Here is a 13,237-nt window from a genome sequence, read left to right as displayed (position 1 = left end):
GTTGCCTTCTGTTTTTGGCGACGCCGACGACGCTCGCCGGCGCGTCGCGGCCGCGCTCGCGTCGTGGTCCCGCGCTTTTCTGCTGTGGGCTTGTGACGATGTCTTCTTGTCGCTGCAAAATGCTGCAAAAATGGGCACTTTTTTCATGCTGGCAGAGACCAAAAAAAGAGAAAAAAAGAGGAAAAAAAAGAAAAAAATCGGCGCCGAAGGCGCCGGAACGGCGCCGGAGGCGCCGGAGAGGCGCCGAAGGCGCCGGAGGCGTAAAAGAAAGAAGGTGGGGACCTTGCTGCGTCCCTCGAACTCCGTGAGAGTAGTACCGAAGCACCATCATCATGAGTGGTCCTGTGCTCAGAAGATGCCCAAAATTGGCCTGTTTGGAAGTCAAACAGCCCAAAAAAGTAGCTGGCCTGCGACCAGCAAGCCCAGGAGGAGCCGTGAGGCTCCAGGGGCGTAGTTAGGAGAAACACAACGGGGCTGGCAGAAAGCCAGCTGGGCCAAGCTGCCGCTCAAACGAGCCATATTGGCATGAATTTAGGTGGAAATACAGCCGTTTTGGGACCCTGGGCGTGCCAAAAGGCTCTCTCTGCATCTGCCCAGCCTCCCGCGGCGACGTTCGTAACTGGGGATGGACGCGCGACCGGCAGAGGCCCCGAGCGAGGCGCGGACGGGGCCACATCAGGGCCGCGGTGGCCGTCCGCTGGTTCTCGGTCGCGACGATCTCGGCGAGCGTCGCGCGGCGCGCGGTCGTCCAAAACCGTGAGGGTCGCCCTCGACGAGCTCCATGATGCCGATGCGTCCGACGGAACACAGCGATGGTGATCGGTGGATGCAAAATTGCGCGCGGACGGCCGAGCGGCGCGTCCTCGCGCAACGGCGGAGCGAGTTCGCGGCGCGCCGCAGCCGGATTCCCAGCGATTTCCAACAATTTGTTGTTGGAGCGCGTCGAACAACATACGGTGGGCGTGTCTGGGCCGCCGGTACGGTCCACGGCGTCGGCGGGCGCCGCCCTGGCCCTCGGCGCCACGGTGTCGCGCTACGGCGGAGCGAGTTCGCGGCGCGCCGCGGCCGGATTCCCAGCGATTTCCAACGATCTTTCGGCGGAGCGCGTCGATTAACATACGGTGGGCGTGTGTGGGGCGCGGGTACGGTCCACGGCGTCGGCGGGCGCCGCTCTGGCCCCGGCGCCACGGCGTCGCGCTCGGTCCGAAACCGTTGCGGCTCGCGCCGCCGGCACCGAATTGCAGCGCGCCGCGGGTCAGCGGCGTCCATATGAACCCCTAGGACACGGTGTGACCGCCGGTGGGCCTCCAGGGGGCGCACACATCGCAAGACTTGGCCTGTCCGCGCCTCATCCTGAAGTGCGGACACTGTCCGCACTTCAGCTCCACCCCCGGCCAGCACGAAATAGGTGCCGTGTCCAAAAATGCCACTGAAGTTCACCACAGCGTCATCATACTTGTCACCATCATAAGCAAAACTAACCCTTGACGGAATAAACTTCACTGAGCTCGATGAACTTTGGGATATGAATGGCTGTGAGTGCACAGCCAATATTGAAGAAGATGCAAACTTTAAAACGAATGGCTCGCATCGTTTATGATATATACGTTGGGCAATTATAATCACTACGGCTCATTTCCTATATGTCTCCCCGGATGGCACTCAATGAGGCCTTCAATGCGACGCCGCACTGCCTCTTCACTGCCTCATGGACCCGGTTTTTACGCCCCCGTCTCCATCTTCACGACCGCGGGCTTCGCCTCGACGTCCATCGGGGCCGCGGGCGCGGGCCGCGCCGCGGCGCCGCGGCGTCGCCGCGCGAGGTCGTCGTCGCCGTCCGGCGGCTGCGACGCGCGGCGCACGAAGTCGCCGAGCGCGTCGAGGGCCGCGTCCGACGACAGGCCCAGGTGGCCGTCGTCGAGCGCGGCGCGGGCCCAGGCCGGGAGGTGCGCGCGCTTGTCGCGGCGCGCGAAGCGCGCGTCCGCGAGGAGCACGACGCCGAAGTCGCGCTTCGAGCCGCGGCGCACGAGGCCCGCCGCCGCCCGCATCGCGTCGAAGGCGAGGTAGTCGGCCTCGCGGATCTGGCGGTCGCGGAGCAGGTAGTCGAGGCGCGCGCGGAGCACCGGGTCCGCCGTCGGCCGGAACGGCAGCCCGACGAAGGCGACGCAGCGGCCGTAGTGGCCCGCGAAGGGCACGTGGCGCGCCGCGGCGCCCCGCGCCGACGCGAGGAGCAGGGCGCCCCGGCCCGCGTCGCAGGCGGCGCGGTAGGCCTCGAGCGCGGCCGCGGCGCCGCCCGCGGGGCCGTCGTCGTCCGCGACGAAGACGAGCTTGTGCTCGAGCGCGCGCCGCAGGACGCCGATCTCGTCCCAGACGGCGACGGCGAAGCGCAGGAACCCCGCCGTCGGGAAGAGGGCGACGACGCCGTCGGGCGTCTTCGCGCACGCGCCGGCGACGAGGTCGCCGTAGTTGCGGAGCGTCGCGCGGTCGCGCCGCGAGTCCGCCTTCGTCGACAGGGGCAGCTGGTCGCTGCCCTTGACGACGACGAGGGGCAGCACGCGCCGCGCGCCGCGCGCCGCGCGCGCCGCCACGGTGGCGAGCCGCGCGCCGTCGAGGCGCAGCAGCGCCGCCGCGAGCGGCGCCGCGGGCGCCGCGGAGCCCGCGAGGACGACGCTCGCGAACGCGGCGCGGACGGGCGCGAACGCGAGGGACGCGTCGAGGCACGCGAGCGTGACGCGGTCGCCGTCGCTCACGACGGCGAACCCCGGCCCGCCGCCGGCGACGAGGCCCGCGAACGCCGCGACCTTTCCGAGCTCCGGCGGCGCGGGCGCGCCGACGGCGGCCGCGAGCGCCGCGAGGCGCGCCGGCAGGAACGCGAGGGCCCGCGCCTCGAGCCCGGCCCGCGCGCGCAGATCCAGCAGGAACGCCGCCGCGCTCGCCGAGTTGTCGTCGCGCCGCGCGCGGTCGAGGTGCAGGCCGAAGACGCGGAGCGCGCGGAGGCAGTGCCGCGCCTTCCGCAGCGACCCCGGCGCGCCCGCCGCGAGCTGCGCGTCGTAGTCGGCGCGGAGCGCGTCGTCGCCGGCGCGGTCGCAGGCCCCGGCGAGCGTCGCGCAGCCCCGGCGCGCGGCCGCGAGGTCGGCTCCGGCGAGCGCGACGGTGAGCTGCCGCAGGCAGAGGTCGTCGACGTCGTGGCCGCCCGCGAAGACGCAGACGGCGCCCGGCGGCGCCGCGGGCCGCGCCGCGGGGTCGAGGACGTCGCGCGCGTCGACGACGACGACGTCCGCGGCGGCCGCGGCGCCCGCCGCGAAGCCGAGGCCGCCGGCGCCGTCGGGCGCGTAGACGCCCGCGCCGTGCGCGGCCCCGCGCCGCCGCGCCGCGACGCGCGCCCTCGCGGCGTCGGCGTCGAAGGGCGCGGGCGTCCGCAGCGCGCCGGCGACGTCGAGGCGCAGGCGGTCGAGCGCGTCCGCGGCGCCGCCGCCCCCCGCCATGCGGCGCCGCGTCGCCACCGCGAAGGCGAAGTCCGCGCCCGCCGCGCGGAGCCGTCGGCACGCGGCGGCGCACGCGTCCATGTCCGCGAGCGCGCGGCACGCGTAGACGAGGGGCCGCCCCAGCGCGACGGACATCGCGACGGCGCAGGCGCAGGCGCCGATGCCCGGCGGCGTCTCGACGATGCCCGGCGCGTTCGCGTCGAAGCACGCCTTGAGCGCCGCCATGTAGTCGAGCTGCTCGTCGTAGACGGCGTCGTAGGGCCAGAGCACGTCGACGCCGTCGATGTGCACGGTCATGCGCGGCGTGGCCTGCGCGAGGGCCGCCATCGCGCGCAACGCCACGAGCTTGGGTGGCGTGGACTTCACCGATCCGAGGCCATCGCGCGCCGCGAGAGCCGCTGGGCAAGCTTTGCGAGCATCGACCTCCGCTGAGGTTAACTGAGGCCCGCTGGAGGATTTTGTGGCATTTGTCCGAGTTGCAGCTCGACAGGATTTTGTGGGTGCGACATGATGGCATCGTCGCTAAGATCGTTGTCAAGCAGCCAGAATCCAGGCGCGAGTTGGGGCACGCACGTCCCGTCGTACAGCTGTAGAGAGCCTCACATTGAGGCCTACATTGCCTACACGTCGGCGGACCCTCGGGCGGTGTTACGTGGCGAGCTTCGCCCCCGAGGGCCGCCGCTTGCGGCCCGGCGTGCCCGCGCGGGACGCGACGGACGCGTCCGAGGGCCGGCGGCTCCGCTTGCCGCGCGCGGCGACCTGGACGCGCGTCCGGCGGCCGCGCGCGCCGGCCTGGAGCTTCGTCGCGGCGACGTGCGCGTCGGCGTACTCGAGCGTCGTGTTGAAGTAGGGCTTCTCCGGCGCGGGCGCGGGCGCGGGCGCCTTGGCGTCGTCGTCGTCGTCGTTCGCGTCGCTCTCGTCGCCCGCGTCGCGCCGCGCCAAGCCCGGCGGCACGGGCACCTGGCCCGGCGGCAGCTCCGTGCGGCGGAACGACGCCGCGCGGGGCGGCGCGCCGCGCTTCACGAGGGGGTCGTCCTCGGGCACGCGGGCCCAGTGGTCGAGGCACCGCGCCGAGTGCGCGAGCATGCAGTCGACCTTGAGCGCCGCGAGCGCGAAGTTCGCCGCGTTGTCGATGAGCTCGTCGTCGTCGTCCGGATCGCCGTCGCCGTCGCAGACGTCCTCGATGTCGAAGTGGACGCGGTCGACGTCCTTGAGCACGACGGGCGCGTCGCCCCCGGCCGCGTAGCGCCACAGGTCGTGGAACTCCGTCTTCGACAGGCCCGGCTTGTCGCAGTCGAACTTGTAGAAGAGGTGGGTCAGGTTCTCGCAGTGGCGGCTCAAAGCCTCGGAGCCGTGGACGAGCACGGTCCAGAGCGCGTCGTCCAGGTCGACGAAGTCGACGCTCCGGATCGTGTTCCGCGTGTCCGTCGTCCGCGGCGCGACGCGCGGCAGGTCCGCGAAGGCGAGGAGCAGCTTCTTGATCTCGGCCACGGTCATGACCTTCTTGAGGTCCTCGCAGGTCCAGTCGCCCGGGTCCACGCGGCCGATGAAGGCCTTGCGCTCGTCGGGCGTCATGTCGCCGTCGCCGTCGCGCGACGACGGCCGCGACCCGGTGGCGGACTTGGGCCGCGTCACGCCGACGAGGAGCTGGCAGAGGGCCTTGCGCTCCACGAGCGCCTTGCGGTCGCCCTCCGGGTGGTGCAGCAGGTACTCCTTGACGCCCTTGAGCGTGCCCGTGGAGCGCGTGACCTTGGCGATCACCGCGAAGAAGAGCGAAAAGAACGCGCGCGACAGCTGCGGCGAGTAGAGCAAATCCATGCCGTCGGGCGCGTGCTTGGAGATGTCGAGGCCCAGGAGCCAGGCGAAGACGAAGACCCGGCGGCTCTTCGACATGAGGTGCTTCGTCGCGTTGATCGTCTCCGCGACTTTTTGGTTCGCGAGCTTCCGGAGGCCCAGCGTCTTGCGGAAGTGGTCCCGCAGGTCGACGCTCAGCGGGTCGCAGGGCCGGCCCTCGTCGACGTCCTGCTTGTCGCCGAGCACCTTGGACTCGTAGACGGAGTAGATGTTCACGAGGAGCTGCTGCAGCGCGACGCCCGCGGCCTTGCCCTTGGGCAGCTTGTTGAGCCGGTCGTAGCGCGCGTTCGCGTAGCGCTCCTTCTTCAGCTTCTTCAGCTTCTTCTTCTTGCGCTTCGAGCTGAGCTCCTCGACGAACGCGCCCTCGGGCGCGGCGCCGACGGACTCGTCGTCGTCGTCGTCGTCGTCGTCGTCCTCGGCGAGGTCGATCTCCTTCCTCACGGGCGCCGTGGGGCTGCCCGCGAACTTCTTCATCTTCGGCGACCGCGCCTGGACGGGCGTCGACGGCGGGCTCAGCGGGCTCGCGGGGCCCTCGGGCGGCGGCTCCGCCGCGCCCAAAATGTCCTCGGCGTCGACGGTCGTGCCCCAGGGCAGGATCTTGAACTTGACGTGCTCGCGGCCCGACGCGCTGAAGTCGCTCTGCGTGTGGGCGCCCTTCCGCCGGACGACCTCCGTCTGCGTCGCCGCGAGGCCGACGTCCGGCGCGAAGCTCTTCAGATCCGTGAGCTCGCCGAGCGCGGCCTGGAGCCGCGCGTCCTTGTCGCGCAGGGCGATGCGCATCATGTCGAGCTCGCGCTCCAGCGCGCGGATGCGGCCCCGGAGCTCGTCCTCGTCGAGGTGCTCGTGGTAGAGCACCTTCTGCAGCCGCGCGACCTCGCCCGCGTCGCGCTTCCCCCGCTCGCGCGACGCCTCGAGCTGGAAGGCGAGGCGCGCGATCTCGTCGCGGTAGGCCTTCTCGTTCTCGTCGACGTCGTCCTTCATGCGGCCGTGGCGGTCGCAGAGGAAGGCCTGGTGCGGGTTCATCGTCTGCCACCAGCCCTCGACCTTCTCGTTGAGCCGCGTCGCCGCGTCGTCGCTCGTCGCGTAGCGGCTCACCTCCCGCGCGAGCTGCGTCGCGGAGATCGTCGGGCGCAGCGTGAGGAGCTCGCGGGCCATGCGCACGAGGGGCATGCGCCGGAAGACGCTGAGCTTGCTGCAGTGGCAGAACGTGCACCTCGGCTGGTCCTCGAACTCGCACGCGCCGCAGTAGCGGTCCCGGTAGTCCGTGGCGTGGGCGACGATGCGCGTCGTCAGCGCCGGGTGCAGCGCCGTGCCGTGGAGCCGCCGCCGCGCCTCCTCGGCCTCGCGGCGCCGCGCGAAGAGCACGCGCGACGCGTAGCCGGGCGACGACGCCGACGCGTCGCCGGCCTCGTCCTCGCGGTAGAGCACGGCGCTGCCCCCGCTCGTGTTCGGCCGCGTCCCACCGCTGGCGCCGTCGATGAACTGCGTCCGCACCTCGATCTTCTCCCCGGCCTCCTTGGCGCGCACGAGCTCCGCGCGCGCGCGCTGCACGAGCGAGGAAGCGTGCATGAGGCGGCTCATCTTCCGCGCGCCCTGGTACGTGCCCGTGTTCGTCACCATGTGCAAAGCGTCGGGCGGCGGCGCGTTCGTCGCGCGCGACATGCGCCGCTCGACGTCCGTCGCCATGGGCGCCATGGAGAGCGCGCTAATGCACGCGTGACGAGAGGTTACAGTAGTTCAATGTTGCGGATCGACCGACCTGGGACGAAATTGCCAGCATGGGTGCTCGCAAGTAGCTACGCGTGCAGCCGAGTTGCGTGAGCACAGTAGCTACGCGTGCAGCCGAGTTGCGTGAGCACAGTAGCTACGCGTGCAGCCGAGTTGCGTGAGCACAGTAGCTACGCGTGCAGCCGAGTTGCGTGAGCACAGTAGCTACGCGTGCAGCCGAGTTGCGTGAGCACAGTAGCTACGCGTGCAGCCGAGTTGCGTGTAGCAGAGTAGCTGGATGGCGCGCTGCGCCGGCTACCTGGCGGGCCTCCACAGCTGCGTGCATCCGCGCACGGGCCTCACAGCGCTCGGCGCGCCGCCGGACTTCCCGTCCTTCGCGGCGGCCTACGACGCCGTGCGGGGCGTCGACGCGCGCGAGCTCGAGGCCTTCGAGGCGGAGCTCCGGCGCGCGCGGGGCTGGCGCTTCGCCTACGGGTCGCGCGACGTGTCCGTGCTCGACGACGTCGCCGCGGGCGTCCGCGGGCTCCTCTTCAACGCGCGGCCGTCGCTCGTACAGTCGTCGATCCGCCTCGACGGCGCGGGCCGGCCCGCGGCGCCGCCGGCGCCGCCGCCGCTCCGCGGCGACCTGGGCACCGCGGCGGGCGGCCTCGCGCTCGTCGCGCCCCTCTGGCGCATTTCGCGCCGCGGCGGCGAGCCGCGGCGCGCGTGCGTGCTCGGCGGCGGCGGCTGCGGCGTGCCCGCGCTCCTCCGCGCGCGCTTCTGCGGCGCCGTCGACGTCGTCGAGCCCGCCGGCGAGGTCCGCGCCGTCGCGCGCGATTTCTTTGGTGTGGGCGACGCGCTCGACCTCGTCGGCGGCTGCGGCGCGGCCTTCCTCCGCGGCGCCGCGGCGCCCGGCGCCTTCGACGTCGTCGTCGTCGACGCGGAGGACGGCGGCGCGGCGCCGCCGCCGGTCTTCGCGTCGCCGGCGTTCCTCCGGGACCTCGCGACCGCGGCGCCCGCGGTCGTCGGCGCGAACGTCCTCGGCCGCGCGGACGCCTACGCCGCGGCGCTCGCGGCGGCGCTGCCCGCGACCTACGGCCTCTACGAGTGCGCCGCGCCCGTCGGCGCGTCCCAGGCGCTCCTCTTCGCCGTCGACGAGGCGCGGTCCGGGCCCGTCGCGGCCTCGGACGTCGCCGCGGAGCTCGCGGCGACGGGCGCCGCCCTCGAGCTCGTCGACGGCGCGGACGCGTGGCTCCGCGGCTTCCGGCGGCGCTAGGCTTACGCGCGCGGCCCCTACATGAACGACTGCGTCTCGAGCTGGTCGACGAGCCGCTGGCACTGCGCCGCGTCGAGGCCTACGAAAGCGACGGTGTGTGTCCCATCGGTCGACCAAAGTCGGCGGGACGCCGCGTCGGCACCCTCGGCCCGGTAGCTCGGGTGGATCGCGATCGCCGCGGCCTGGACCTCGCGCGCGGAGTACGTCACGCGCGTGACGATGAAGCAGAGCTCGACGAGCGCGTCCGAGGGCACGCGCGCCGCGGCGCCGCCGGCGCCCTCGGCGAGCATGGCGAAGGCCTGGCGCGTCATGTGGTCCTCCTCGCCCGCATCGCGCGTCCGCGCGTGGCCGTTGCGCGTCCGCTTCTCCTCGACGGCCGCGGGCAGCAGCTGCTGCTCGAGGCCGCACATCCAGGCGTAGGAGCTCTCGCCGCAGGGCCGCCGCCCGGCGTAGCAGCACCCACTGTAGTCGTCCTCGCGCGCGTTCCGGACCGTCATCGCGCGGCGCGGAAGAGACGGGGCAGCCTGGCAGAGGGCTTAGCCTGGCCTTACGCAGCCATCACCAAGTGCACGGAGCAAGTATCGGCATCGTGCATCGATGGTTGAAGTTAAAATTGAAGGCGGGAGTCGTGTGCGCCATAGCGACTCTGGTGTTTGGCGGCCGCCATTCGAGAAATGCGGCGGCCTTTGCCCGCGTCGATTGCGCGCCGGCGCGGACGCGGCCCCTCCGCGTCCCGACGGCGGAGGCCACGTTAGTCCCCCTCACAGCGGCGGTGCCTCGCCCTCCGGCGCCGCGGCCGGCGCCGGCGCCGGCGCCGCGTCGTCGTGGCCGTCCCCCTCCGGCCGCCGCTCGAGCAGCTCCGTCGACGCGAGGCCCTCGAAGCCCGACATGCCGCCGGCCACCAAGACGCGGCCTTCTTCGAGGGCGATCGCCAGGCAGCCGCAGCGGCCGACGCGGAGCCGCGGGCCCGGCGCGAACGTCATCGTCTCGACGTCGAGGACCTACGCGCGGCGGCTCGGACGAAAAGGACGCGCCGACGCGACGCGCCTCCGTCTCGTCGAGGGCCGCGATCTGCACGGCCTCCCAGCCCTCCGGGTTCGCCTCCTCGTCCACGGGCTCGCGCGCCGTCATGCCGCCGACGACGAGGACGTGCGCCGCGTCGAGGGGCGCCAGGGACAGGCCGAAGCGCGGGAACTTCATCGCCGGGCCCGGCTCGAAGGCCATCGTCGCGACGTCGAGGATCTCCGTCGATGCCAGGCCGCCCTCGCGTTCGCCGTCCTCGCCGCCGGCGACGAGCACGCGGCCGCCGCCGAGGTTCACGGCGGCGAAGTGCGCGCGCGCGCTGCCCATGGACGGGCCCGGGGAGAAGGCCATCGTTGCGAGGTCGAGAATCTCCGTCGTCCGCAGGGCCCCGCCGTCGCCGGCGCCGCCGAGGCCGCCGGCGACGAGGATCCGCGTCGCGTCGAGGGCGACGACGGCGCAGTTGTAGCGGTCCGTCGCGAGCGCCGGGCCCCGCGCGACCCTGAGGTCGTCGTCGTCGCCCAAGCGGAGCAGCTCCGTCGACCGCAGCTTCCAGCCGCCGACGACGAGCGCGCGGTCGGCGTCGAGCGCGAGCGCCGCGGCGCCGTCGCGCTCCTCCATCGTCGGCGGCCCGGCGCCGAGGAACGCCGTCACGCCGGCGCTCAGCACCTCCGTCGCCCGCTCGCCCTGAAAGCCGCCCCAGACGAAGACGAGGCCGTGGAGCTGCGCCGCGGCGAGCCAGACGCGCACCTTGTCCATGTCCGGCCCCGGCGCGAAGGACGCGCCGTCGAACCAGCGCGCCGTTTCGCGAGGCATGCCTGCGGTCGAGCGCGGCGGCGGGGCAGCGCCGGTCCAGGGGTGCCCCAGCAATCAGAGGTACAAGATGTCGTCAACATGACGACATGCAAGGCACGAATCCGCCGATGCTGGAGGAGCATCCCGGCCCCGGCGGGTCCCGCTTAGACGACGGGCGCCGCCGGGTCGTCGTCCTTGGCCTCGTCGCCGCCGAGCGTCGTGTAGCCGTCGGGCGGCGGCGGCGGCGCGAGGCGCGGGAGGAAGAGGCGCGCGAGCTGGCAGCCCGACGCCGTCGCCGCGAGGGCGCAGAAGAGGCCGAAGACGCCGCGTCGTCCGACGACGATGGTGATGGCGAAGGCGTAGGCCGTCGAGAAGGCCGTGCGGCTCACGAGCTGGACGGAGGACGCCGCGCCCGCGTGGTCGCCGAAGGGCTGCATGAAGCCCGCCATGCAGGGCCCCGCGCCGAGGGACTCGCCGAGGAGGTAGAGGACCAGGGCGCCGTGGAGGGGCGGCCAGTCCTCGCGGAAGAGCGCCCGGGGCCCCGCGGCGCAGGCGACGTCGAAGGCCGCGGAGGCCGCGAGGATCGCGAGGGCGACGCGGAGCACGTAGCCCGGGCTCGGCGGCGCGACGCCCCGGTCCTTGCGCTTGCCGATGAGGAAGGCCAGGGACCCGTTCGTGAAGATGATGACGGCGGGCAGCGACCCGATGAGCAGCGACGCCATGACCGTCTTGACGCGGTAGCGGACCTCGAGCAAGGGCGCGATGTTGCTCAGGAAGCACATGACGCCGCTCATGCCAAAGTTGACGTAGAGCAGCGCCGCGACGGCGAACCGCTCGTCGTCGGAGCCGGCCCCGGCCGCGCCGCGCCGGAGCCGCGCGAGGACGACCGCGTAGCCGCTTTTCGCGCCGGCCTTGGCGGGGACCGGCGCGCCGCCGGCCGCCGCGGCGTCCGGCGGCCGCGTCTCCGGGAGGACCACCAGCGTCCCGACAAAGAGGAGCGCGCCCCAGACGGCCAGCGCCCGGAAGACGTAGCGCCAGCCGAAGAGCGACCCCGCGAGGCCGCCGACGGACGGCGCGGCGACGATCGCTAGGGGCCGGAGGCTCCCCAGGATGGCCATGACGCGCATGCGCTCGTCGACGTCCACGAGCACGTCGCGGGCGACGGCGCTGCAGACCGTCGTCGCCGACTCGCCCAGGCCCTGGACGACGCGGAACGCGACCTGTGTGCAAATCAACCGCTGGTTCGGGACCTCCCGACCAAACTTGTGAAATTCTCTAGCTCGGTCAAATCGAAGTCGATTCGGCTGATTTTTGGACGGATCGATTGCTCTCGTCGAGTTCTCGAAGCACAATTGAAGTCGAGTTGAAGATTTGATTTGCACACAGAACGCGACGAGCGCGGACGCGCCGCCGCGGTTCCGCGCGACCAAAGAGCAGCCGACGGTGCCCGCGCAGTAGAAGACGAAGGCGCCCAAGAGCGCGCCGCGCCGGCCGACGCGCGGCGAGTCCGACAGGGGGCCGATGGCGAGCGTGCCGACACCCTTGGCGAGCCAGTTCGCCTGGAGCGTCAGGCCCGCGAGCCAGGTCGGCGCGTCGAGCTCCCGGGCCATCTCCGGCAGGTTCGGGATGTAGGAGTCCGTGCTGAAGGGGCCGATGATGTCGATGCACGCGATGAGCAGCCAGTGCCAGGGCCGCAGCACGGGCCGAGTCCAGGTCGCCCGCGGCGCGGCGTCGTCGGCCATGATGATGCGTGGTCGACGGCGGGGCAGCCATCTCGAGGAGATACGATACGTGAGGTGAATGGTGCCGCTCTCCACAAATCGATCGCAGACGATGGTCTGCTCCGTGTTGCGCGTCGCGCCGCTCGTCGCCGCGGTCTTCGCCGTGAAGGCGCCCGTGGACAAGGCCCTCACGGAGCAGGTGCTGGTCAAGGCCGGCTGGCTCACCTTCGGCACGTCCTTCGCCGACGACGACGTGCCCAAGGACTTTGCTCCCGAGGACAAGGAGGGCGAGCAGCTCGAGAGCCTCAAGGAGAGCCTCGGCGACGACGTCTTCGGCGCCATCGCCGGCGCGACGGGCATGGACAAGCGGCCGAGCTCCCTGAGCCGCGACGGCGCCAAGGCCGCGAGCCACCGCCGCGTGCCCGCGTTCCGCATCGACCCCACGGCGGTCTCCAACGACCAGTTCAAGCGCTTCGTGCGCGACACGCAGTACCTCACGGAGGCGGAGAACTTCCGCTGGTCCTTCGTCCTCGAGCTCACGGCGTCGGCGCCGGCGCCGCTCCTCGCGTCGCGCGCGACTCCGATCGCGCCTCGCGCGCGCTTCTTTTCTCTCTCGCTCGCGCCGAAAACGCGCCGCGCCGCAGGTCGAACGCGACGATTAACCAGTCGGACGCGAAGAACGGCCTGGGCCGCGTCCAGGCGTCGCCCTGGTGGATGGGCGTCTTCGGCGCGTACTGGCGCAAGCCCGAGGGGCCCGACTCGTCGCTCCGGGGCCGCGGCGACCACCCGGCGACGCACATCTCCTGGAACGACGCGAGCGCGTACTGCAAGTGGGCGGGCCGGCGGCTGCCGACGGAGGTCGAGTGGGAGATGGCCGCGCGCGGCGGCCTCGAGGACGAGCCCTTCCCGTGGGGCGACGCGGACCACGACCCGTGGACGCGGCTCAACGCGTGGGAGGCGGGGCAGCAAAAGGGTGATTCAACGTGAGGTTCCGCGCGCGCGCGTTTCGGAAACAGCACCCACGCTTCGAGAGCGCTCCGAGAGATGATCGCTCGTCCAAAAATCAGCCGAAACGAGCGGAAAACGACCGAGATAGGAGCCTTTGAAGTTGGGAATTTCGCACCCTTTTGCTGCTCAGGTGGGAGGGCGAGTTCCCCGACGAGAACTCGGCGCGCGACGGCTTCGTCGGCCCGGGGCCCGTCGACGCCTACGCGCCCAACGCCTTCGGCATCTACAACGCGCTCGGCAACGTCTGGGAGTGGTGCGCGGGCGGCACCGCGGAGAAGCGGCCCATGCGGGGCGGGTCCTTCGTCGACACCGTCGACGGCCGCCACAACCACGCGCTCCGCTGCGCGACGNGCATGGACCAGACCGCCGAC

The 13,237-nt window shown here is 72.0% G+C and overlaps 1 protein-coding gene across 1 annotated transcript; it reads left to right on the top strand.

The window, feature by feature from the left end:
- Positions 1-12,201: 12,201 nt before the first annotated feature.
- Positions 12,202-13,120, top strand: AURANDRAFT_3711 (hypothetical protein; the record flags this gene model as incomplete). Its single annotated transcript, XM_009034586.1, has 3 exons — positions 12,202-12,401; positions 12,503-12,808; positions 12,997-13,120. Coding segments are annotated over 3 exons (630 nt in total), but the record flags the coding sequence as incomplete, so codon positions are not given.
- Between the last annotated feature and the right edge of the window lie 117 nt (positions 13,121-13,237).

The sequence above is a fragment of the Aureococcus anophagefferens genome, assembly GCF_000186865.1.
Source record: "Aureococcus anophagefferens unplaced genomic scaffold AURANscaffold_2, whole genome shotgun sequence".
In the NCBI taxonomy this organism is placed as follows: Eukaryota; class Pelagophyceae; order Pelagomonadales; family Pelagomonadaceae; genus Aureococcus; species Aureococcus anophagefferens.
The sequence above is the reverse complement of the archived record's forward strand: the minus strand, read 5'-3'. Positions and strand labels throughout refer to the sequence as shown.